This window comes from Spodoptera frugiperda, chromosome 25 (genome assembly GCF_023101765.2).
Source record: "Spodoptera frugiperda isolate SF20-4 chromosome 25, AGI-APGP_CSIRO_Sfru_2.0, whole genome shotgun sequence".
NCBI lineage: Eukaryota > Metazoa > Arthropoda > Insecta > Lepidoptera > Noctuidae > Spodoptera > Spodoptera frugiperda.
The window spans coordinates 18,074,513-18,100,397 of record NC_064236.1 but is presented as its reverse complement, the minus strand read 5'-3'; the positions used below and the strand labels follow the sequence as shown (position 1 = coordinate 18,100,397).

Sequence of the window (25,885 nt, the reverse complement as noted above, 5' to 3'; positions counted from 1 at the left end):
ACTGGGCCGAAGGGTACCTCTGCCGAGCTGCATCCGCCGCCTCCACTAGGTATTGCGCTAATCTGGTCGTCTCCAAATCTCCGCTGTGCGACCGATAGACACAGGCATAGAGAATTTTCTCCATACCTGTGCTCATCAGTATCCACAATGTAGAGTAATTGGGGTCTTCAAAGTCTCGGAGACGCCGGTAACAGACGCCGTCCTGGACGTACAGGCAAACGCCTGCACGGGCAACAAAATTGTGCTCCAGAGTAAAACCTGGGTAGTTAAGATAAGAAACGTCGGACGGTATGTATAAAGTTATTCGACGTAGATTATTATGTTTACACATTATTTACAACTTAAAACACCTAAAAAATAATAAAAACTAAAATAAAGAAATAAAATATTTCCTTTCGGCGTCGAAGAACTCGTTTGCGTCGCTGTCACTGGGGAACGTTCCCAGAAGACTGATCGCATTGCCACGTTAAATGGCAATGCTTATCTTCTGACCGAAGAAATAGCCAGCTTTCTGGTCACGCGTAGAATCGAATAGCTTATGTGCAATCTCTTTATATAGAGAATGTGCACCAGGACCCCATGGTCCAAGTGTTTCGAACCCAAACGGCTCAAAACAATAGTTGCTAACTAAGTTTGAATATTTACGCCGCTTGAGGTCCTCTGCCGCGGAAGCAGCCGCACCAGCGCATGCAGCGGTACTTAGAAGATGAGATGGCGCAAGGGCGCATCTTCCAAGGCAGCAACGACATACCATCTGATCTCTTGCCATCATCACGTACCAAACCATTAGGTTCTAATACGGCTGGTAACTTACATCGTTACTGAAAATAACAAATACATATGTTCTTATTTCATTTAGATGCATTTGTCACCACATATTTCATCAAAAAGTTCTTAACTCAGGGCTGGATATTAATATTAGTCTTCTAAAACCTATAGTATTTCACTTTTGTACTGCGAGGCTAGGATGTGCCGATCTCACACTTTACGCAAATAGAAAGCTAAAAATTGATTCATGGCTAAAAAATATGCAGCATTTTTTTATTGTTAATTTGTTCCTGGGATAAAAAAACCGCCTAGAGAACATGATGGAGCAAACGGTGGCGGTGTGCCCTGCATGGGCTGAGCACCGCCGTGTCCTCAGGGATGTGGTCAGCGACGGTGACCTCTCGCGTCCGGCATTGGTTCAGGTCATGGTGCTGAGCGAGGGGGACTGGGATGCCGTCTCTTCTTTCTGCGAAGTAGTCATGCTAGGTGATCGTCGCGTGATTTCCGACGCCCAGAATGTCAGAAAAGAATGTTTTGAGTTCTGGGACTCTCTATCTCTAGTTCTATCCCAGAAATCCCGGGAACGGAAACTATGCGTTAAAATCCCGGCACTCTCTATCTTTTAAACCACTGTAACTATTTGATTGAATTTCGATACAACAATGGTTTGCGACCCTGGAAAGGACGCAGAATAGTTTTTATCACTGAAACCTTACAGGAACGGGCTCTGTACGAGAAAACCCCGTGGGATTGTTTTGTTTAAAAACAACAACAAAAAAAAATAAACATAACATACCACCTTACATACGGCACTGAATCGATTCTGATGACATTTGTTACAGCTGTAGAATATTCATTGAAAAAACTAATTCAAAAGCTCAAATTCTGCCACAAGTATCAGCTAGTATTTCTTTATAAATAACATTTCACGTTAAACGTTTGTGTTTTATTTTTACCATTGTGTAATCATTTGTGTTTGTTTGCCATGAAACAGGCAATGTTATTACGCAAAGCACTCACACGTGATATGTATTTTCTTTCTATTTTTAATTATTTTCTTCATAAAAATGAAGATTCGATTTTTTGTATGCGTCATTCTTAAATATAAGAGAAGTTGTAAACTTCTATCGATTGTGTCGTATTTTTATGTGCTATATCTTAGATAGATATATATATCTCTTCCATTTTTATGTTTTCAGCATAAAATTGCACTATGCTTTTCTTTCGCATATAATTTTACTTTTATTTTATTTTACTTTATAATTTTAGGTGATATTTTTTGTTCCCCCTAAAAAGCTCTAAGTCTTCTGGTATTGTTAAAAAATAAGGTTATTTCTTAAAAGTCGATGATCCTTCAAATTTAATGTCAAATAATAAATGGATCATATCTTCAATGCTGGTGTTGTTTTATCACTCTTGACGAAGTGATTGTGGTTGTTCTCCTAGACTACGAAGTTAATGGTACGCATGTACAGCCAGTTGGTTGGTTTGTTGGTTAGTTGAGCTGGAGCTACTTTCCTTACGATCTGACTCCGTTTCACAGGTTTATTGCGTACCAAGTACTTTTTCTATCTTCTAACGGGTATACCAACAAGAACGCAAGATTTAAATTTGGCGGCATTCAAAGTATCATTGGTTGACATTTGAACACGTGTTATTGTTTGTTAGTATAAGGTACGAGGCTAGAAAAAATGGAGCGCTACACGACTGAAAATGAGGCAGGTCAAGCGCAAACAGTCTCATGGTGTTCGGTATCGTAAAATGATAACCAGTTTTTTCGTACCTCAAATTGAAGAAATGAATGTAGAGGGCATGTGGTTTCAACAAGATGGCGCCACATGTCATACAGTCACGTCCCGGTCGTATTATTTCATGTTTTGGAGATCAGAATTGGCTGCCTAGATCATGTGATTTATCACCATTAGACTTTTTTCTTTGGGGTTTCTTAAAGTCGATGGTTTATGCGAATAAGCTGACGACAACTCAACCCTTAAAAAGGAAATTGGACGCTATATGAATGAAATACCGCAGCATTTATACAAAACGGTCATTGAAAATTTCATTAAAAGATCGCGTAGCATGCGCCAGCAAAGCTGCGGCGGCCATCTGCCCGATGTATTGTTCCATAGATAACCTCATCCTCTCTACTTTACGATATTATAAAGTTTTCACGATTTATTTAAAATTTAAATCTTGCTTTCTTGTTGGGACACCCTTTATTTGGTATTTATGATAGTTTTGTATATGACGGTATAATAACATAATATATCTTGTTTGGCTGTTATTTCCATTTGTGGAAAGTCATGTCCGAATTATCTTGTCATTGTTTTTGAACAGGCAATAGCCCGTTCATGTTCGTTAACAATAGATAACAAAAAAAAATGTATCGCAGTTTTGAACAGAAGCAGGTAAATATATGTATACATACATATTATAAATTAACAACATATTACACAATTGTATTAAAATTTAAGTTGACGCAATATTTTAAATGATACGGTGCTGATGGATGTGTTGAAAGTTGTCGTAAGCGTTGGTATCTCGTCGTTTGATGAGGCTGCTGCCAGTTGGACAGGGCAGGGCCAGTGCAGGCTGGAGGTAGGCCTCGACACAGCACTTATACCTGGAAATAATAACAAAGTAAGTATTGCTGATCAACATCAATCAGCATGTTTTATTTTAGACGATTTTTAAATCAACCTACACTACATTTTTCTATTCTTTATTTTTATTTTTCGATCAGACCAGAGTGATACCACGGCCTCAAAGAAAACCGACGTGAAAAAACTTATGTTGTATTTCGTTGTATAAGTGAGGTTACCGGAGGCCTAATTACCATCCTTCCCAATCTTGCCAATTCCCGATTCCCCCACAATCGTTAAATTCCTAACCCCCAGAAGGCAACGCACTTGTAACGCTTCTGGTGTTCCAAGTGTCCATGGGCGGCGGCGATGGCTTACCATCTGGTGATCCGTCTGCTTGTTTACCCCTTCTCTACAGCTGACCAAGATGGATAGTCTACCGGTACCACTGACATGTACCATGTATGTCATGTATGACATGACCGGTACCATGTCAGTGGTACCGGTAGACTATCCATCTTGGTGTCACAAAAAATGTGTAGCGTGCATTAGAATATACAGGGTGACTTAATGTATTAACACCTCCGGTGAAATTAGTTGTATTATCACCTCCCGAGAGGAATACGTCAAATTCAAAGTCACCCTGTATAAAGTTCTCTAGATGATTTAAGATAATATACGGGGTGACTTTAAATTCGACGTATTCCTCCCGGGAGATGGTAATACGACTAATTTCCTACAAAACTAGTTTCAGAGATATTCAGCTTTTCGGTTTTTGTAAAATAAAAATCCGAATTGACTACAAAAACATAAATATAAAAAATACTGGTTTGATTTATGTAACTTGTTTTAGTTTTTATTGGTTGCCAATATATCAGTAATCATTTATTTATACTAATAATGGCAGAAATATCATTCGTTTTCAAATAGCAAGTAAATTCTTATCTTTTGTTTTGTGTCTGAAAACTAGATTTATTTCAAAAAGAATAAAGAATTAAGTGCTATTTGAACTATGAGTTTCATACTGCATTTATCGTATTATGCGTGCCTGTAACGATAGATGTAATGTTTAAGATAAATAAATAAAGAATCGATATTTGAATACTTACCTCGAACACCGGCGCTGGTTGGTCACGCGCCAATAGTCTGCTAAGTCGGAACTGTTGGACAAAGAGTTCTTATTATAAATAGTCTAAAATAAAATTTTTCGAATCATTGCAAGGAGTCTTCAATTCATTTTCGACTTTATTGCAATAAAATAAACGGAGATTTATATCTTGAAAAAAAAAATAAGTCTCTTTGTCGTTTGTCGGATTCTTATAGATTAATTGTAGTTAGAACAAGTAACATAATAACATTGAATAATCAACTGCCTGAACTCAATTAAAGACTCTTTATAATGAAACAACAAAATCAAACTGAAGTTTCAAAGATACCTACCGATCCACTCAGGCTTGAGCTCGATTGTGAAATGGTATTCGACCTGCACAACAGAAAGTTTATTATTATATAACACACAGATCATTTCCCTACGCGATAGCAAGTTTCATATATTCGCTGTTGCAAAATATTACAATTAGGATGCTTTAGCTGACGCGCTGCAGAAACTAAACTTCAACATTCGCGAAATGCCTAATATTTGCGTAATTTTCTATTCAGCTCTTCATTACCTGGATCTTGGGAATATTTTTGTAACCGTGTTTGTCAATCACGAGATCTTACGTCGCATCCCCGGCATTCTCTTACTGCGGAATTCTGTGTAATAGTACAGTATCTAGAATTGTGCCCTATGGTGCATGTACATATATAGTAAAGTATATTTAGACTAAGATCGATGTTGGTACGTACAATCCTCGTTAATTCCGTCATGTCACACTGACCGACTGACGACACTCTCATCTTCTTTTTCATTCTATTTAGTGTCAGAAAAAGAAAAGAAATCCTCTTTTGTGGGTCCAATTGTAATCCTACCTTGGGTTGATCGATCTTGGTCTAAGTTTAGTTTATGAGACACGACATAGTTATCTTAATGATCATGTGCCGAAGAGCACTATAAACAAAGAATACAGATGAAATCTCAAGGCAATATTAATAAAATGAAATAAATTAAATGTTAAATATAAGCCACATTTATGTGCACTTTATGTATTACCAGTTATGTTGTAAGTTATTACTAATATAAATAGGTAGTAAATTAAATATTTTAAGGATATGATTGAAGTTTATACATTTATTTTATTAATACACGCGTACCTGGTGTAGCTTTCAGTTCTACAAAGCGAACGGCTCCACGTGCTCACCCGTGTGAAGCACGTCTCAAATGCTCTAACACAACTCGCTAAGATCCTTCTCGGCAATGATCTCGGCCTCACGGGAATGGCGAACCTTATAGGTAGCTGCTCATCGCCTAGACAAGAAAATGCCACAGAATTAGTAGTAGCTATAAACTAAACATTGAACAAAACAAAAAAAATAATAAATCATCAAAATACATACGGTCTTGCTCCGGTATTGTTATTATATGAATTTTATCTTTTGTACTAAATGTTATCACCGAATCGGCTTTAAGTTCTTCATACGAACACGATTTACTCGCTATAACACTTTCTTGATCTTCTTTATTATCGGTTTCTTGGAATGACTCTATTTGCTCATAATGGAATGACTCACTTTGCGCCAGCCTCATAGTACATATTGAAGGTACCGGTAGACTATCCATCTTGGTCAGCTGTAGAGAAGGGGGAGATAAAACTTCGCGGGCTCCGAAAAACTCGAGTAGATTTTTCTCCCCCTCGGTAGTGTTCTTCAAGAGGGGGAGAGTAATATCTGATTCTTCATCGGTTTTTCCATAAGGCTTTTGTTGAGATGTCCAGGTACTTTGGGTGTCTCTTTCATCTAGAGGATACTCGCAGCGCACTGTGCTAGGCGTAGACGACGTGGACGGCAAATTCTCTGCTGGTGGTTGTCTACTGTGTGATCCGGTTCCAAATAATTGCGACCTGGGTGTTATAGAGGCAGTCACTTTTGTTGATGCGAGTCGTATATGTTTGTATTTGTTTTCTAAATACACTAGGTCGGGTCGTGGCACATGTAGGTGGTCCTCATTCTGTGCTTGGCTAACAATCAATGGAGCAAGTACTTCAGCTGCCCCTTGTCGATCAAGCCTAGGTATCGTTCTTATAGGTGTAGGCAATAATCGGCTTGGTGGGAGGAGTGGTATAAGATGGCAGTGAGTTCTATGTGCAGCCTCCCGGGATTCGGGGATGCATCTCGGTGGAACTGCTAAATATTGCGGATGACTCACAACCGGCTGGGGTGTCATTGCTCGTCTTACACGTGGAACACACCAATGGGGGTCGTGTGATGTTTTTACGGGGACGGGTAAAACCCGTCGTATCGCTGGTTCAGGCTGTCTAGTCTCCCGAGTAGACAAGCGGCTTGGTGATGGCAAATTTGCTACTGCAGGCCTTACTTGATGATGTGGCAAGTAACGGGGTGTAACTCCTGGAATGGAGGGCAATAATCTTCGTATTCGTCCGATCTCGGGTCTTGGTGGAGCACTGTAGTTTGGGCGACTGTTGGAAGACGTTGAGGTTTCTTCAGAGGAAAAATAGATTTCTATATCTATAACCCTATTGGGCTTGATTAAACGTTTGACTTTTTGTTTATTTTTGGCTAAATAATAATAAGCCCAGGATGGGGTTCCAGGCCTTATACTGGGTATAATTGTCTTCAATTGCAATCGATCACAGAGTGTTGAACCTAAAAGAAACATTATGATTATTGTAAAATTTCTCACTGGTCTTAATTGCATTGGTTGAGTGGTCGCTAGTGTCAATGCTGGGCAAGGGGTTTCGGGTTTGGTACATGGGTCGGGTAAAACATTACTGGGTAAACGGTTTTTCGAAAATTTCTATGAACTAACACGATGTATGGAATTGTGCACAGTATAATGGCAATAGACTTACCCCCTATTACATGGGACTTATAATGTAAATGGTGAAAAATGGGTGTACCTACATTGCACAATGGCATTACCTACCCCTTCCGAGATAAAATGGGTGACGTTACGTATTTACACTTTTGTTAAATTACGGTACTTAAAATGTATGTGTGTATATGTAATGAAAGAATATCGTACTTACCTTGTTTCTGTACAAAAGTAACATTCCTGCTCAAGTCAATTTTTATAAAATGTTTCCATTTATTGTGATAAATTATAATTTTTTTCAAATCATTTTTCTGTTTAAGGCGGATCCATCTTTTTAAAATTTGCTGAAATAAGAAACAGTGATCATTATAGTAGCAGTACCGTAAAACATGGCAACTTTACCATATTTTGGAACAAAAATCGAAATATATTTTTAACCATAAGACGCATAGAAACCAAAACTATATATTTAGAATTGTAGTCTATCTGGCTCACTTTACCGTAATCGTCATTATATACAAACGCTTACTTTAGCCGTAGTAAAGAAAAAACTACATGGGTAAAGATACCAAATTTTTGGCAACTTTACCTACGCGCCGTATTCATCGTGTATTGCATATTAAAGAGTTGTTGAGGTACAGAGGGCTTCATCTAGGACTACTTCGTATTATAATGCAAACAATATGAGGAAATCTATAAAGATAACGGCTACACAGACAGTAGGGAAAGTTGCCACGGGTTTCATCGTAATTTACATACAAATAATTTGTTACGCTCGGGGTTGTCAAAAAATGAGAATTATTTTTATGACATGTATATTAAAAAAAAAATTATAAACCTTAAACCTAAAGTAAAAAAAAAGCATAAATATATGACATAAATATTATTCCCTTTTAAACTAAATTAAGTTCTAAAATTTTAAGTATTTATGTTTAAAATTGTAAAAAAAGGCTACAAAATAATGTTTAATCTTTTGACTTTTTAATTTTTTGACTTCACTATCTCCATAGCTAATTTTAACATTACTTTCGTATACTTTTTATATTGTCTAACTCCGAGTTATCTGCGGTTTTGTTTCATGTGAGCCATTTTGGCTCTAAAACAAAAGGTATTATTAAATACATTATAACTTATCATCCAGGATATTCACTATTATGCTGGGAAATTTAGGTATTCGAAAATGGTTACATACACACAAACAAGAAAAAAACATTTATTGCTAACCCTAACTGTAGGTAAAGTTGCCACAAAGCAGGCCGTGGCAACTTTACCTAACCTGTGTCAACATTACCGAAGCGATTATTTATCAATAAATTAAAGAAAAAGCAATTGCTGACATTACAACAGTAATCCCAACTATATTATACATTCAAGATCAAAATTTCACTCACCTGTGACATATAATTAAGGCTCTGTGAGCACAATTTAGGAACTACTAACTTTTAGCACATTTTCACGCACTACACTGTGACGGCCATTACTGGCATAATAGCAGTCTTGCGTCTACGCAAAATATAGTAAATATTTCCTTTTAATGTCTAAAAAATACTACTATTACAAAACAGAATTCTAGTGCGTAGATTTTTAGATAAATGAGTTTATACCGAATACCTATAGTATGGTAAAGTTGCCAAGGGCCCGGTAAAGTTGCCATAGTTTACCGGTATCATTATCCGATGACCATTTCCATAATAATATGGAATTGGAATAACCTTTTCAGTATAAACTGAAAGGGTTAATTAACCTTTTTCCATTTCCATTTTCAGTTACATGAGCTAAACGCGTTGAAGTCTTCTCACGTTAATACATGGAATTTGTTTCTAAACAATAGATAAATAACATAAGAATATGCCATTATGCCAAAAAGCTTCAACTAATTAATTACCGAATTAAAGTCAGTATGATCCACCAAAAACCCAGCCAGCTATATAGTGCATAATCGATTATAGGTAGATCATACAATTATTACTCATTTATTCAATGATCGCTTACCATCAGGTGACACGTTTGCTCGTTTGCCATTCCATAAAAAAAAAATATTTAATTTATTTATATATTTAATTTATTTAGTGTCTATTCATTACTTGTATGTAATCATTACAATCCAGCACGACTTTTACTCCCCTGAAGGGGAGAGCGAAATCCTCAATATAACTAATTAATTTAAAAGTTTGCTCAAGAACTGTAATTATAAATTTATTAAATCCTATTAATTGAGAATCAAAATCGAAAACTATCTTTTTGTACCTACATATAAAAAACAAAAAGTTTTAACTATAAATGCATATTTACAAACAGAATTATCATTTAATTTACATGAAGACATCATGAACGATCGTGGAATAAATATTGTTTCCCATCCCAATTTTCTCAATTCACGATCAACCCATAAATTCCTAACCCCCAAAACGCACTTGTAACGCCTCCGGTGTTTTGGGTTACCATGGGCGGCGGCGATTGCTTATCAGCAGATGATCCGTTTGCTCGTTTGCATAAGTCCGTTTCGTCAGTCGTAAGTCGTTTTCGTCCGTAAATCCGTTTTAATAAGTGAAATATTTTTTTATAAGTCAAAGTTAATTTTTAACTAGCGATTTCCCACGGGTGCAATGCTGATACTAAATAGACTACAGAATAACTCTGATCGTTGTATATAAAAACTATGTTTTTAGCTTCGCGCGGGTATAACATAATTATATTATACAGGGTGACTTTGAATTCGACGTATTCCTCTCGGGAGGTGATAATAGAACTAATTTCCTACAAAAATAGCCCTGAGGTCCTTGGGCGGAAAGTGGCTAGTTTCTGAGATATTCAACATTTTTGGTTTTTGTAAAAAAATCCCGAATCGACTACAAAAACATTAATAAATAAAAAAATACTGGTTGGATTTTAATTATTTTAGTTTTAATCAATTGCCAATACATCAGTTATCATTTATAAATACTAATAATGGCAGAAATATCATTCGTTTTAAAATAGCAAGTATTTTCTTATCAAATTTTGTTTTGTGTCACTATTTTGGTCAATAGTAAACTAGATTTATTTCAAAAAAAATATATGACACTAAGCGTACAAACCATTAGAAAAACTTCCTTGGTTTATTAGCAAACCAGAAACATACAATTATTTACAAAATTCTCAAAAACAAATGAATTAATTGATGATAAGTAGAGTGTAAAGAGAAAAGGGCAATTACAAAAACATCTTAATTTGCAAAATTTTTTTCAAAGTGACCTCCCCTACGACGAAGACATGCCCGAATATGCTTCCTTATCTCTATGACGGTCACTCTTGGACTGAATATGCGTCTTTTTTCGACTCTATCTTCAAATATGTTTCGGAGAAGAATTTCGATACACGGCAATTTCGTTCGCATAAACAAAGGATTTCATGTAAAAAACAACCGTCGTCAGATTCTGGACACCGTGTATGCCAAGGAATTGGACCCTCCTGCCAGTATAACGCGTGGGAACTGAGGTATCCTACCATTGCCGCACAGTAGTTCGTGTGTCCAGTGCACTAACTGGACATACTACCACAATATCTATTATTAGCCCCAAAAAAAAAATCAACAAAATCCGAAAAAAGCAAAATTAACTTAAACAATTATATTTAGATGGGTGTGTTAGGATGGGTATCATAAATAATTACCTACTTGATTGGACTGTACTTTTTATCTAACAAATTTAAATGGAAAGAAATATGAAAATTTTTAAGGAATGAGCTAGGGGCATTGTTTTAAATTTGAATTTAGAAACAAGATGATGAATGTATTCGAACACGACGATTGTTCAGGTCACTATCAAACTACTGTGCGGCAATGGTAGGATACCTCAGTTCCCACGCGTTATACTGGCAGGAGGGTCCAATTCCTTGGCATACACGGTGTCCAAAATCTGAAGACGATTGTTTTTTACATGAAATCCCTTGTTTATGCGGACGGAATTGGCCGTGTATCGAAATTCTTCTCCGAAACATATTTGAAGATAGAGTCGAAAAAAGACGCATATTCAGTCCAAGAGTGACCGTCATAGAGATAAGGAAGCATATTCGGGAATGTCTTCGTCGTAGGGGAGGTCACTTTGAACAAAATTTTGCAAATTAAGATGTTTTTGTAATTGCCCTTTTCTCTTTACACTCTACTTATCATCAATTAATTCATTTGTTTTTGAGAATTTTGTAAATAATTGTATGTTTCTGGGTTGCTAATAAACCAAGGAAGTTTTTCTAATGGTTTGTACGCTTAGTGTCATATATTTTTTTTGAAATAAATCTAGTTTACTATTGACCAAAATAGTGACACAAAACAAAATTTGATAAGAAAATACTTGCTATTTTAAAACGAATGATATTTCTGCCATTATTAGTATTTATAAATGATAACTGATGTATTGGCAATTGATTAAAACTAAAATAATTAAAATCCAACCAGTATTTTTTTATTTATTAATGTTTTTGTAGTCGATTCGGGATTTTTTTACAAAAACCAAAAATGTTGAATATCTCAGAAACTAGCCACTTTCCGCCCAAGGACCTCAGGGCTATTTTTGTAGGAAATTAGTTGTATTATCACCTCCCGAGAGGAATACGTCGAATTCAAAGTCACCCTGTATAGCAGTCAATTTGCAATCTAACTAGTGATTACTAACTACGACCACTTAACGTAGTAACATGATTACAGACTACAAGAAAAAGTCGCAGAAGTAGTTCAATATTCTAATTACTAACTAATAATAATTGTAGTTAGAACCGATTACTTTTCATATCTACATTCGTCGGACTCTTACTGACTGCTTTTCGAGCCGCAGCTACGGTAACCACGGTAGCTAGGCAAACCGCAGCATTACTATACATTTAAAATTATATTGCGTATTATAAAAAGTCATAGAAGTAGCCTAAAATTAGTACATTAATATAACGATTCTCGTCATGTGGGGTTGTTATATCAATTAGGTGTCATTGTGCGACGGCTTGGTCGATCTATCACCGCAATGTCAGGTTTGTTGTCCTGTCTGCGATGATAGTTCGATCCCAATACAGTGTGACATCTCCATGACATGCCCGACAAATGACAGCCGTTCCATCCTTTATAATATACCTTCAGTAGTTGTACGTCAACATAACTTCGTCCATAATTGCACAGACAAAACCTTCCGTTTCTCCAAATAAGTTACCAAAACGTAGCCAGGCTACGGACGCTAAGATATCTGTATTTGGTCCTTGTAGGGCCCGACGCGATGCGAGTTGTTTGGAGCAAATAGCTTTAAGGGCGGCCGTACACGGACGGCTTCAAGCAGTTATAACCGACTGCTTGAAGCCGCGACGGCACGATGAACTATAGCCATTCATTCGCTGCCGTACACACGACTGCTCGAGCAGTCGCGAAAACTTCAAGCCGTCAACAGCTTCAAGCAGTCGACGCCGACCGCTCGAGCAGTCCGTGTACGGCCGCTCTAAGTCATCCATGTAAAGTATGTGGGATATAATTTCTCCCCCTCTTCTCAACCTGTATCCTAACCCGAGACCCCCCCATGGCTCATGAGTATACTCCCTCATGGACTACCACGGCAGTACCCGAGACCCTTCATACTAATGAGCCGCTCATAATCAATGAGAGGCAAATACTCCTACATGGAGAACGCGGCACCAAAGGAATACGGTTGCGAGGTGTAGCCCTATTCATGAACACCAGCAGCGAAAGACTAGGATAGCCTTCTGCGAAAAAAGGAATAGCAAATGGCTCACTATTTCACCGGGCCTAGCCTCCCTGATCAATGGCAGCACATCCAGAACAAGCATGCGACGCAAAGTCTATGACGCACTACCAGACATGAAACTGTTGGGTTGAAGCTGTCGATTGTTGCGAACACGCAATAAAACAATCGCAATGTTTTCCAGCGTCGACTCTATAACTTGTTTTGCACAAGCATGTGGGGTGCTGTCAGGCGTGGGTGAGTGGGGAGACGTAGAAGGTATACATTCCAGAATAATTAGCGTAGACGCCGCAGTGGTGGCTTATGAGAAAGGGAAAACGGCAGACCTTATGGGCCGTATCAGGGCCTCGGAACATCATGAGGTCATCATGTACGAGGACAGGGGGGAAGATTTGAGCTTCCTCAAGAAGTCAGTTCAGCGCTTGCCAAGGGTGGATTCTCCAAGCGGCTCAGAGCGTTTAGAGCAACAATATTCACCGAAAGGGACAATAAAAAAACTAGAGTCCCGAGGCAGAATGTGGACAATAACAACAGCCATATGTTCAGTAACCGGACTCATTGCGTCACCTTTCAGGAAAAATGCATCCAAGTCCACCCAAGGATCGGAGAACTGTCCCGCTCAAATACAGTCTGCTCATTCCAGGTCATCCCCACCCCAACAAGAGCAGCTATGGGCCACGTTTGTCCACCGAAGCTTCGACAAGCCGCCACTCCCAGAGACCATCTCATAAACGCTTTTCTCGAGTTTGTCGCAGTAATAGAAGCAACTAAGCAGGTTAACTTGCGGAATTGCGAAGCCATCTTGCAGACCTATCTGCAGAGTAACGAGGTGATACTGGACGATAGACTCGAAGCAGCAGAAGCAGTCATATACGACAACAATACATAGAGAATGCTGAGAGGAACCTCTATAAGTCGTAGTATGGCAGCTTACAACGCCACTGCAAGATTTGTGTCTCTGGACGAGAAGGAATCAAATCGATGCGGAGTAGTGAAGTTTAAAACTCCCCCCGACGATTCCATAGTGGTGGTTGCCAAGTGTACCAGGATTATGCTAGACGATGGGATATTAGAAATGGCAAGATCCATATCGGAATCCGGACCGGACGGCATACCCTTTGAGAGCTGGTGTACTCCGAGGTTTCACTGGACGAACGGAGTCCCTGGATGCGGTAAAACGACTTGGATAGTGGATCAATTTGATGCGGACAAAGATTTAATTGTCACCACAACAACTGAAGCAGCAAATGACCTCAGTCAGAGGCAAACTATCTTGCTGATTTGGGGGACTACTAGTCAAATCTAGGATTCGAACAATGGCGTCCATCTTAGTAAACACTTGAAGGGGCGAGAGAGCTGCACTCGACTAATGGTAGACGAGGCTTTTATGAACGACTTTGGAGCCGTGGTGATGGCCGCCCGAATAACTTTAGCCAAGGAGGTCCTGCTAATTGGTGACATGAATCAGCCTTTTTTTTATTTTTTTTTATGAAGGGACAAGCCCGCCACAACCTCCCATACCGCTGCAACTCCTGTAAGCCAGGATCTACAGTAGATACAAACATGAAAACACCGGAACACTGAAGTCCGGCGCGTCCCAGGGAAATGAATGACTGTCTTGGATCCCGCAACGAAACAAATCAGAAGATGTTATTAGAGGAGAAGAAAAGAAAACGATAGTTTCCACTTCCCTCGGTGAATTTAATGCAGGAGACAGGATGACTTAAGCCTTAAGGCACAAAAGAGACTGCACAACTGGGAGAAGCCCAGTCGCCAAGCACCACGGAAATTATACTTAAAACTAAAATACTAAATGGGTCCTAACTGTGAGCTGTTATACTTGCTTCCAATAATAGGTATGGCAAAAACGCCTAAACGCACGGAAATTCGCTCGAGACTCCACAAGGTCCGTGTAATAAACTACACCTGATGAAACAATTAAATTATCCAACATAGCGTTACGCTCAGATTGCCAGAGACCACACTCCCAGAGTATGTGATGGGCGGATTGCTCATGTTGCAGCTCCGCTGTCGAACATTGGCACCATGGTGAATCAACGAGTTTAAATGAAAACAATTTGCTTTTAAAGCTGCCATGGCCAGTAAGAAATTGGGCAACACAGTGATCCACCTCCAACCATGTCCTCTCCAGTCGCTCATGCACAGATGGAAAGAACTGATAGAGGTGGCGGCCCTTGGTGGAAGATTCCCATCTACACTGCCACTCAGTCAGAAGTTCATCCCAGACGTCCGTTAATGGCTTGAGCAATCTATCAACTTTGCTTCGATCACGTTGTGCTAGAAAGTTTGCGGAAAAGTTAGGTCTCGCATTATAGTACATGGCAGCACGTCGCTGCACCTCAAGATCGACTGGAAGTAGTCCCGCGAGCACAGGTAGGGCCTCTGTGCTAACCGTCCTATAAGCCTTACACAGAAAGATCAAGGCTAGACGCTGACCTTGGAGAAGCTTTCGCCGTACCGCGCCTATTGTGGCCCTATCAGCCCATACTGGTGCCCCGTAGCACACGCATCCCAAATATGTTGCTCCGTAGATGGTCCTGAGCGTAAGAAAAGAGAGACCCCAGGTAGCCTTCGAAATTCGCGTGAGCGCATAGAAATTGTTTTTGGCTTTCTCACTAATAGTCTTAATATGTTCAATAAAAGAAAAGTTTTTTTCTAGGACTAGACCGAGATAGCAAACCGACTCCTTACGTTTGACGGGAACGTTATTGAATTTAATAGACGGCCATGATTTCAAATTTCCTTTAAGCAATAATTGATAGGTTTTATGGGGTGCAAAAGTTAATCGATTACGTTCGCCCCATCGCGAGATCCTACTGAGGCAGTCCTTAGCTAAATTCTCTAGTCCGGCTCGAGTATTTGATTGTATTAACAAAAGGCCATCATCCGCATATCCAGTCAATGTACAACCAGAAGGAAGGGGGGTCGCGAGCAAATCATCAAACCCTAAATTCCACAGATACGGGCCAATAACCGAGCCCTGAGGACATCCCATTGACAACGACTTCGACCGAGAAAAATTACCGAGTTTCAGTTTTACAGAACCGTGAAGAAAATAAGTGTATAATAGTTTGTATATGTTACTAAAGCAACCACGACCTTTCAGTTTAAGGAGTAGCATTGGCCACCAAGCGTTATCAAAGGCACCGGAAATGTCTAGAAAAATGCCTACTACATATTTGTGCTCAGACGAAGTCACTATGGTTCGGACAGAGAGAGCTGCGTCTACAGTAGATTTACCCACAGTAAAACCAAATTGATTATTGTGAAATTTCGGTCCACTGAATCAGCTTCCGTTCATTGATCGTGACAACCTCTTCCCTCTCCACTACGGCCGCCCTACACATATCACACCCATAAGTCAGGAGTTGCTGTGTACCCACAGGAATCCAATGGACGTGGCCTATGCAATCAACACAGTTTACAGTGGCATATACTCGTCCAGGTTGGGCGTGAGATCCCTTGAGACAAAAAGATTCTTGGGAGCGATGATCCCAAAATCACTCCTCGACACCTTATACTTGGTGTACCAAGTGGGTGTGTACACCCAGGCTGAAAAGGAATCCCTTAAGAACCAGGGTCCGGCGAGGGATCACGCATCCTCACTATAAACGAGGCTCTCGTCGAGTGCTTTCGTCCGCGATGGTGGTTGTTGTGAGCACAGCAACAAAGAGGCAGAAAATTCATGATAGCGTACCACAACATGCAGTAGTTGCAATATCGTGTCATACACTTAGTTGCATCTACACGGATAACTGTGATGACGCGATTAGCAAATTGATCAGAAGGGCGGCTGATGAGAGCGACCATAGGAATATGGACTACAACCTGAGAATGGCCATCAAACACCTTTTGGGAGAGAAATGTTCCTTAGACTACATATATTAAAAATTTATATAGCAGGAGGTAATGTGTATGCGGAAAGCGTCAATAAGAACATAACTGCTATATACATAATTATATAATTGTTAACTCTTTGACTTCTGTAAGCTCTGTTGAAGTTGAACTCGACATGGGTTGAGGCGTCATGCACACATAAATGTCCTACACTCGATGGCGCTGTGTGTTGAGTCACAGGTTGGGTTGTTCCGTTCCCAACAACATGGTTGATCGGACCAATTGCTGACACACATGTCATACTCGTGAACGAGTGCCTTCTGCTTACTTGGCAGAGCCGCTGGTAAATTTTACCCCAAAGTTGGGCTTTATCCCTTGCGCCATGAGCCAACGAATTCCCCCCATGTGCAGAGGTGGAAATGACGGTCTGCAGATATTGCCTTCGATGACTTTGGCGAGCGACCAAAACGCACGAGTTCCCGAAGGAAGGTGTTCAAGCTTCTCACCAATTCTACCGATGTACTGAGACTTAGCCCCTGCAATAACTCTTTTGAAGGACTTGGAAGCAAAGTTATACTCCTTTTTAAAAGTGCTGGTATTTACATCCCGTGCCATCACCGCATCGGCCCAGGCTCGATAGGCTTCTCGCTTCCTGCGTGAGGCCTTTCTGGAAGATGAATCAAACCAGGGCCGATACCTGCCACCGATGGGGGACCAGAGAGGATGGGACGAACAGCTCCATCCCCTGTAGCATCACATCGGCGACAGAATCGGCAGCGGCGTTAGGATCATCCTGCAAGAAGCAAACGACCTCTGCTGAGGGTATCTGCCCTTGTACAAAGTCTACAGCCGTCTGGATGTGTTTCTTGTGTCGGTCAGTCTCGCTATCACCACTGTGGGACCTATATAGGCACGCAAAGTCGTGTCTTTGCGTGCTGCGTGGGTGGTCGTTGTTGTCTACACGCAGCTATAAGATGGAGATGGTCCCTACCTTCAAGATTGCTGAGGCGACGAAAGCTGATATCGTCTCTAATATACACGCATGTATACCCCGGTCCTAGGCAGGAAGGAATGTTCCAGTCCATACCCAGGGTAGGTGAGGTACGATGTGTCCAACGGAGACGATATTGCGTCTCGGTCAAAAAGAGCAAGGCGGGCTTTGCTGTCTCGAGGTGGTGATGGACAGCGTCCACACTCAGGGCAGTTGAGCTCTGAGTATAGACGTCCAGAGAGGGATTTTCCAACGCAGTTGGTACCCTCCTGGGGTAAACAAATTGTGTTAAACTGAAATTATTGTCTTCAATATGCTTATTATGTTGTTGTCTCAAGATGGATGTCAGGAGTTTATAAATTGTCGGTAGGCACGTATTCGGCTGATATTTTTTGGGTTCCGCGGTAATTCCAGATTTATAGAGCAGGTGGGTTAACGTAGTCGTAAAGAATTGGGGTAAAGCTCCAGACTCCAAAGCTGACAGAAATTGAGATGCCAAGCGACTATGCGAACTGGTAAACCATCCAAGCCTGGGGCTTTCCAGTTAGCCAACGGGTGGGTGGCATTGGACACATCTTCAGCTGTTATAGAAATTAATTTAATTTCTGGTATCAGTTCACATTTTCGCCCAACCTCCTTAATCCAGTCCCCTTCAGTGTGACAAACAGGTGCCGACCAAATGCTACGCCAAAACGAATTCGTAGCATCAGCATCTGGTAGGCACGAGTCAGTCCTAGTCTGTTCTTTTTGCTCCCAATTTCTATACACCCACCTTTTATATCCTTAATTAATATTTACATATTTATTTTATAAGTAGCGGGAGCATGGTCCAAGCTACCGGTGGTTAGGGTTCCAGAGACAGAAACCTCCTCACAATACGTGCCGTTTCGAGTATTGCCTTCTGCATCAGGCCCTTGATCCATCCGCCCAACCCCAGCCTCCTAACAACATTCCACATGTCGACAACCTCGTGAGCCAAGTTAAGATATTTTATTTGTTTATCTTTCTCAGCTTTCACGAGGTTCTCAATTAATATTATCATTATTAATTATTCAATTAATACGTAAATAAATGAATGGATTAATTAATTATTTTACATTAATCCATTTTTAAAGAAATAAATATTAATTAATTATATAAAAATAAATTTAGTCTGTATTGAGAAGAGCCCGCTTGTTTAGTGTGCCACACAAGTTTTCGCGCACTGTGCGTATGCACACAGATCCACTGTGCAAGTGCGTACGGCTATAAAAACCCGCTCCCTTCGCGGCTAGCTTAGTTCGACTCTGTGCGGGCATTGCATCCGACGACTTGGAACAACTCCTTCGCTGATCGAGCGCATCTTCACGCAATACGTCGCACCTTTAGTGCTTTCGTAATACGGAACATTATCGGTGTGTATGTTCAAAAAGATAAACAATAGAGTTGACATGGAAGGCTTTAGAAAGTCATTCGATCAGAAACTGCAAGACTGTTGCGAACAGAATGTTTCAGAAAGATGGGAACATCTGAAAATGACTATCAATGAGTCTGCTTCCGAAAACCGACTACAAAGAACACCTATGAAAGATTACATTACTGCTGAAACTGTTACATTAATCTTGGAGAGTAAGCAAATTAAGGAAGGTGGGTTAAGCACAAAAGAAGAGCGGGACCATTACGCACAGCTGAGTAGTGAGGTCCAACGGAGGTGTCGCAATGATTACAACACCCATATCAACAACATATGCTGTGAATTAGAGAAACATGCAAAGAAGAACGAAACGAGAGATCTGTTTCGCAAAGTCAAGGACCTCACCGGTACTAGGAAAGTCATAACTTGTGTCATTGAAGATGAGGAAGGGCATCTATTAACAGGTATTGAGCAAGTACTACATCGGTGGAAACGGTATTATGCAGACTTATACGACGCAAAAGGCCCTCTAATTCAGGGCGTTCGATTGGTCATCGGAAGAACCGGATATACTACGTGCTGAAGTTGAAAATGCCATTGATATTCTCAAACGAAGAAAGACACCAGGCAAGGACGGTATATCAGCTGAACTGCTCAAGAATCTGGGATACAAAGGAGTCACTGCCATTACAGGCCTTTGCAATGCCATTTGGAATACTGGAAAATGGTCTGAGAACTGCAGTAAAATACTGTTGCACATCCTAAACAAGAGACTTCACAATCATCTGTCATATCAGATACCCGAAAAGCAGGCTGGTTTTGTGAAGGGGAAATACACCCGGGAGCAAATTCCCAATGTCCGGCAAATTGTAGAGAAGTTGGGAATTTAATAGCCCTGTAATACTATGCTTCATCGATTACTCCAAGGCCTTTGATTGTGTGCAGTGGGATCATATATGGACCATTCTCTTAGAAATGGGAGTTCCTCGTCATCTGGTCGGACTGATTCAGCTGCTTTACGCCACTAATCGCTGTTCAGTGAGGATAGGGACAAAGTTCTCTCAGACCTTCTGTACAAAGAAAGGGGTGCGCCAGGGCTGTATTCTCTCCCCAGCTCTTTTCAACATATATGGGGAATATATTATGAGACGAACCCTGGAAGACCTGGATAGGGGATTTCATGTAGATGGTAAACGCATTTCAAACCTCCGTTACGCTAATGACACTGTCTTGCCGACTCGGCGGGAAACTTGATGCCCGGTATCCAGACCGTTGACCACTATATCTCCCAAATTTACAATGATGGCAGTTGCATTCTCGAAATAAGAGGGGGATCGGCATGGCCAGAGACGCTATGGCTCGACCCAAAAGCATAAAGGGAAGAGGAGTATCACTATCAATACCAAAAGGCGACTCATCAGAGCATTAATATTCCCGATATTTCTTTATGGAGTCGAAACGTGGATTATTTTAGCTCGAGAGAGGAAGAGGATCGATGCGGTCGAAATGTGGTGCTGGAGGCGGATGCTGCGGATACCGTGGACCGCCATGCGCACAAACGATCCTCTCGTAGCTGAGTGTGAAGATACGTTTATCCACCATATGTCACAAGCGTATCCTTGCATATTTTGGACACGTTGTAAGAAAAAACGACGAATATCTGGAGAGACTCATCATAGTCGGCAGTACAGAGGGCAAACGATCACGAGGCCGATGATCAACGATGGCGTTGGGCGGATGGATCAAGGGCCTGATGCTTCTGTATCAGGCCCTTCAATCAGAGAAAAGATAAAGCTGGAACTCCACCACCAAGGCGTCTATCTTCATATGAGGAGACAAAGGCTATTAGACTCCTTAGAACGGAGATATCGAGTCTCGCGTCTCGCTTTTCTGTGATTGAGGGAAGACTACTACGGCCACCATAGTAATGCCATGGGCATCAATACCACTGGCAACTTACGCAGCGAAAGCAGCAAAGGCAGTAGTGACGGAGGCAAGTCCTGAGCTCGAAGGTGCTCAAACTGAGGAAGATGCGTTGGTGACGGCGAAACAAACATCGTCTCCTCAAATAGCCGCTGCAACCAAGCAGAAGAAAAAGAAAAAAAAGAAGAAGAAGAAATATTTTAGTCTTGGGGCCACAATTGCGGCTCTAGTGACTTCACAGTAAAAGAATTATGGTTGGGAGACTGCTCCTACAGTCTCCAAGCAACGTCTCGACGCCGATGGTAACCCCTCCTGCCGTTATTTGGGACGAAAGATGAAAGCACATGGCCTCGGACTTGTGGAGCACCACCTCGAGTCCCAGTTGCCGGATCCTTGCAACGAGCGTCTCAACCGCTCTCGCCATTAGATTGGCCGCCGCCTGGTGCGACCTCCCGTGCGCTAGCACCAGCGTGTTGTCGGCGTAACAGAATACGCTGACGCCGTTCGGGAGGTCGGTGCGCAGCACAAAGTCGTAACCGATGTTCCACAGGAGCGGCCCTAAAACCAAACCCAACACCGCGCGACATCTCTCGCCGGTTCCACTCGCCCTGGTGACCGGGGTACATAACGTACCTGTCCGACAGGTAAGCCTCGATTACACGACGAAGGTGGGTAGGAACCCGTTGGTAAATTCTGGACATGGCGTCCTGGAGCCATTTTGCTTCCTCGTCAATGTCGGCAGGCCTGTCCGGTGGTATCACCCAGGCCTGCACGATTGCGGCTTCCAGGAAAAGCTCCCGGTCCAACTGTCTCAGCGCCCAACGCGTGTCACATGGGGCCTGCCTGACTAGCGGGTCCGTGGACTCGGCGGAGACGTCAAGCCGGATGTACCTGTGGTCTGAGAACATCTCCACCTCCTCCATAATGCGCCAGTCAACGACACGCGGTGACAGAGCGGGGCTGGCGAACGAGATGTCCACCACCGATTCACCCGGCATCCGCACGCACGTGGGGACAGAACCCCGGTTCAGGACGATTAGACCTGTCTCCAGAGCCCAGTCTTCCACCATCCTACCCCGACAAATCAGTGGCTTAGGGATCACCGGCTCGAGGTGAAGAGGTCGAGGAGTGGGCCATTGAAAACGGGTTAACCCTACCCAACAGGGGTTCCATTAACACGTGCGTCCGAATGCGGGGGAGATCGATAGTAGACCTCACGTTTGCTACCCCAGCTGTAGCACGTCGGGTTCAGAATTGGCGAGTTCTAGAGGAGGTAGAGAGGCTAGATCATTGCTACATCCGATTTGAAGTCTCTGCGCCGACCTGGCTCGGCCCAGGTCCCGTGGCTCCCGTTGAGGTTGATCCACGGTAGGTGCCAAACGAGAACTACTTCTTGAAGCTGCCATCGTCCAAGCTTGGGTGTCTGCACCCGATAGGCCTAATGACATTAACGCAGAAATGTGATATCATCGCCGTCTGGTACCACACACACAAATATGTGTTCCTGCATGGCGGAGAGGCGTCAGCATGCCAGATATCGGAGGAGACGGCGCCGCGCACTGGACGCGCACATCGTCGAGGTGGATCTTTATGATGCCTATAGGGCGGCGAAAAAGGAACTCAAAATTGCCATTGTGCGGGCCAAGGCCGAGGCCCACAAGCAGCAGCTTGCTGCACTGATTCGGGACCCGTACCTCGCTGTACGGGGTAAACTTCGCCCTTGAGCGCCTCCATTAATCCAGAGTTTGTGGCCGGAACTACTGAAAAATTTTGTGACTGCCCTTTTTCCGGTAGGAGAAGTTCACATACCACCGCCTATGGTTCCGCCGTCGGCGCCCACCGCAAGAGACGACGAAATACCCGAGGTTACCCAGGTCGAACTAAAAACGGCAGTACTTCGACTCAAGGCCAAAAATACCGCCCCTGGGCCCGACAAAATTCCTGGTCGGGCATGGGTTCTGGCAATGGAGGCACTCGGGTCTCGACTGCAAAGTCTAATGAGCGCATGCCTCGAACAGGGACGGTTTCCACAGCAATGGAAATCCGGAAAACTGGTTCTGATCAGGAAAGCAGGACGCCCGGCTGACTCTCCGTCTGCCTATTGGCCCATCGTACTGCTGGACGAGGTAGGCAAGTTGTTCGAGCGAATCATCACTGACGCCTCGTCAAACACATGTCATCGGAAGGGCCAGATTTGGCAGACAACCAGTTTGTATTCCGTCAAGGGCCCTCGACAGTGGATGGCGATAGAGTTACGCCCAGAAACTCAAGATGATCCGATATTGAAACGGATACATTTCGGAAAGTAGGAAGGGCCAGCGGAAATTGACTCCGTTTGGCAGAGAATAGACACGCCTGGGTTTTGGTAGCATTGAACTTGACCAAGTTGGCGTCACCCCAATCGGAGACCGACTTCAAGGACGAGTTCAACCGTTCGACCATTGATTCTCTTAGAGATCGGATCTGTGTTCGGCTAGTCCGCGCATCGGGCACATACCTTTCAACAACTGTGCTGTCATCTGCATACCCAAAGATACCGGGCTTAAGCAGGTCATTGATGTGCAGCAAAAAGAGCGTTGCTGAAAGTACTGACCCCTGACGGACTCCGGCGTTGATGCCAAATTGGTCAGATGAGCAGCCTTCAATGACTACTCGAATTGACCGATCCCTCAGGAAGTCTGCAATCCATCTGCACAGATCAGCGGGAAGTCCATATGCAGGAAGCTTGCCGATAAGGCTGTCGTGCCATACCCTGTCAAAGGCCTTAGATATATCGAGCGAGACCGCTAATGCCTCCCCGTGCTTCTCGGTGGCTTCGCTCCAAATGTGAGTGGCTTACGCAAGAAGGTCCCCAGTAGATTGGTTGCGGCGAAACGAAGGTATGCCAGAAGCTTGTTGTTAAGCACACGTTCCATACTCTTACAGAGTACGGTATATCTTTAATAGTCCAGTCATTTGGTAGTTTTACCTGGAAAGTTTTCCGGGAGTGTTGAAAATTGGTGAATTTATAGATTTAGGAATGCTCTTTTCGAATTTCAACTTTGCCACCTCGTACAACCGCCGCTCGCGCCGCCATATTGAAAAAATGGCGCCTAAAAACGGTTTTTTATTAATATCTCCGTTTCGACGCATTTTACGAAAAAATATTTATTTACAAAATTAAACTAGAGAAAATTTCTTACAATTTATGTATTGATAACTTTTTCGTAAAATCAATAGTTTGTGGCGTACGAGCGCCGCAAAGTATTATTCATCTGCACCACCACGTGTACAAACAATGTGTGTTGTGCAGCAACGACTGTCGCAACCGAGGGCTGGGCTCGCTGTCATTGCAGAGGTAAGTCCCCTGTTTGAGGAGTGGCTAGAGAGGTGCCATGGCGTCCTCACCTACCGCCTGATGCAGGTGCTTACCGGACACAGGAGTTTCGGTAGGATCCTGTTCTTGATTGGGCGGGAGGAAACGCCCGGGTGTCATCACTGCGAAGACCGCCCGGAGGACACGGTGGAACATATAACATAACACATATAACATCAGAAACAGGAACCTACCGAAACTTACGTACAAAGAATGTTTGTACAACACACATTGTTTGTAAACGGTTTTTTATTAATATCTCCGTTCCGACGCATTTTACGAAAAAATATTTATCTACAAAATTAAACTAGAAAAAAATTCCTACAATTTATGTATTGATAACTTTTTCATAAAATCAATAGTTTTTGGCGTACGAGCGCCGCAAAGTATTATTCATCTGCACCACCACGTGTACAAACAATGTGTGTAGGTTCGGTAGGTTCCTGTTTCTGATGTTATATGTGTTATGTTATATGTTCCACCGTGTCTTTCGAGCGGTCTTCGCAGTGATGACACCCGGGCGTTTCCTCCCGCCCAATCAAAAACAGGATCCTACCGAAACTCCTGTGTCCGGTAAGCACCTGCGTCAGGCGGTAGGTGAGGACGCCATGGCGCCTCTCTAGGCACTCCTCAAACAGGGGACTTACCTCTGCAATGACAGCGAGCCCAGCCCTCGGTTGCGACAGTCGTTGCTGCACAACACACATTGTTTGTACACGTGGTGGTGCAGATGAATAATACTTTTCGGCGCTCGTACGCCACAAACTATTGATTTTACGAAAAAGTTATCAATACATAAATTGTAGGAAATTTTCTCTAGTTTATTTTGTAGATAAATATTTTTTCGTAAAATGCGTCGAAACGGAGATATTAATAAAAAACCGTTTTTAGGCGCCATTTTTTCAATATGGCGGCGCGAGCGGCGGTTGTACGAGGTGGCAAAGTTGAAATTCGAAAAGAGCATACCCAAATCTATAAATTCACCAATTTTCAAAACTCCCGGAAAACATTCCAGGTAACCGCCTTTTTATCTACCAAATGACTGGACTATAATACCAACAATATTTATAAACAACTGCAAATCTGTTTCTTTTTCTATGTTTGATATATTTGCCGACGAAAGCGTCGTGAGCACGTTCTGATTTGTCGAATATGGCCGATCGTGGAGGTTAAAGGGTTAAAAGGATCCAATGTTTGTCCATTACTATTTGAACAGGAGTAAAAGCTGACCCAAAAAACTTCGTATCACCATTTTTTTTTTAAACACTTTGAACTTTCCCTGGACTTCCACAAATAATTCAATACTAAAGCCAAATCGGTCCGGACATTGCCGAGTTTTAGCAAAACTGATGAACAGCAATAATTCATCT

The 25,885-nt window shown here is 42.1% G+C and overlaps 1 protein-coding gene across 1 annotated transcript in view; it reads right to left on the bottom strand.

Annotated features, from left to right (window-relative positions):
• Positions 1-582: 582 nt before the first annotated feature.
• LOC118264081 (uncharacterized) overlaps positions 583-25,885 on the bottom strand; it is a 40,028-nt gene continuing 14,725 nt past the window's right edge. The window contains exons 3-8 of the mRNA XM_035576437.2: positions 7,496-7,625; positions 5,847-7,112; positions 5,604-5,757; positions 4,791-4,833; positions 4,460-4,510; positions 583-3,391 (exon numbers count right to left, since the gene is read on the bottom strand). Coding sequence (XP_035432330.2) covers positions 3,386-3,391; positions 4,460-4,510; positions 4,791-4,833; positions 5,604-5,757; positions 5,847-7,112; positions 7,496-7,625 — 1,650 coding nt within the window. The 3' untranslated portion in view covers positions 583-3,385. The remainder of the gene's footprint in view (positions 3,392-4,459; positions 4,511-4,790; positions 4,834-5,603; positions 5,758-5,846; positions 7,113-7,495; positions 7,626-25,885) is intronic.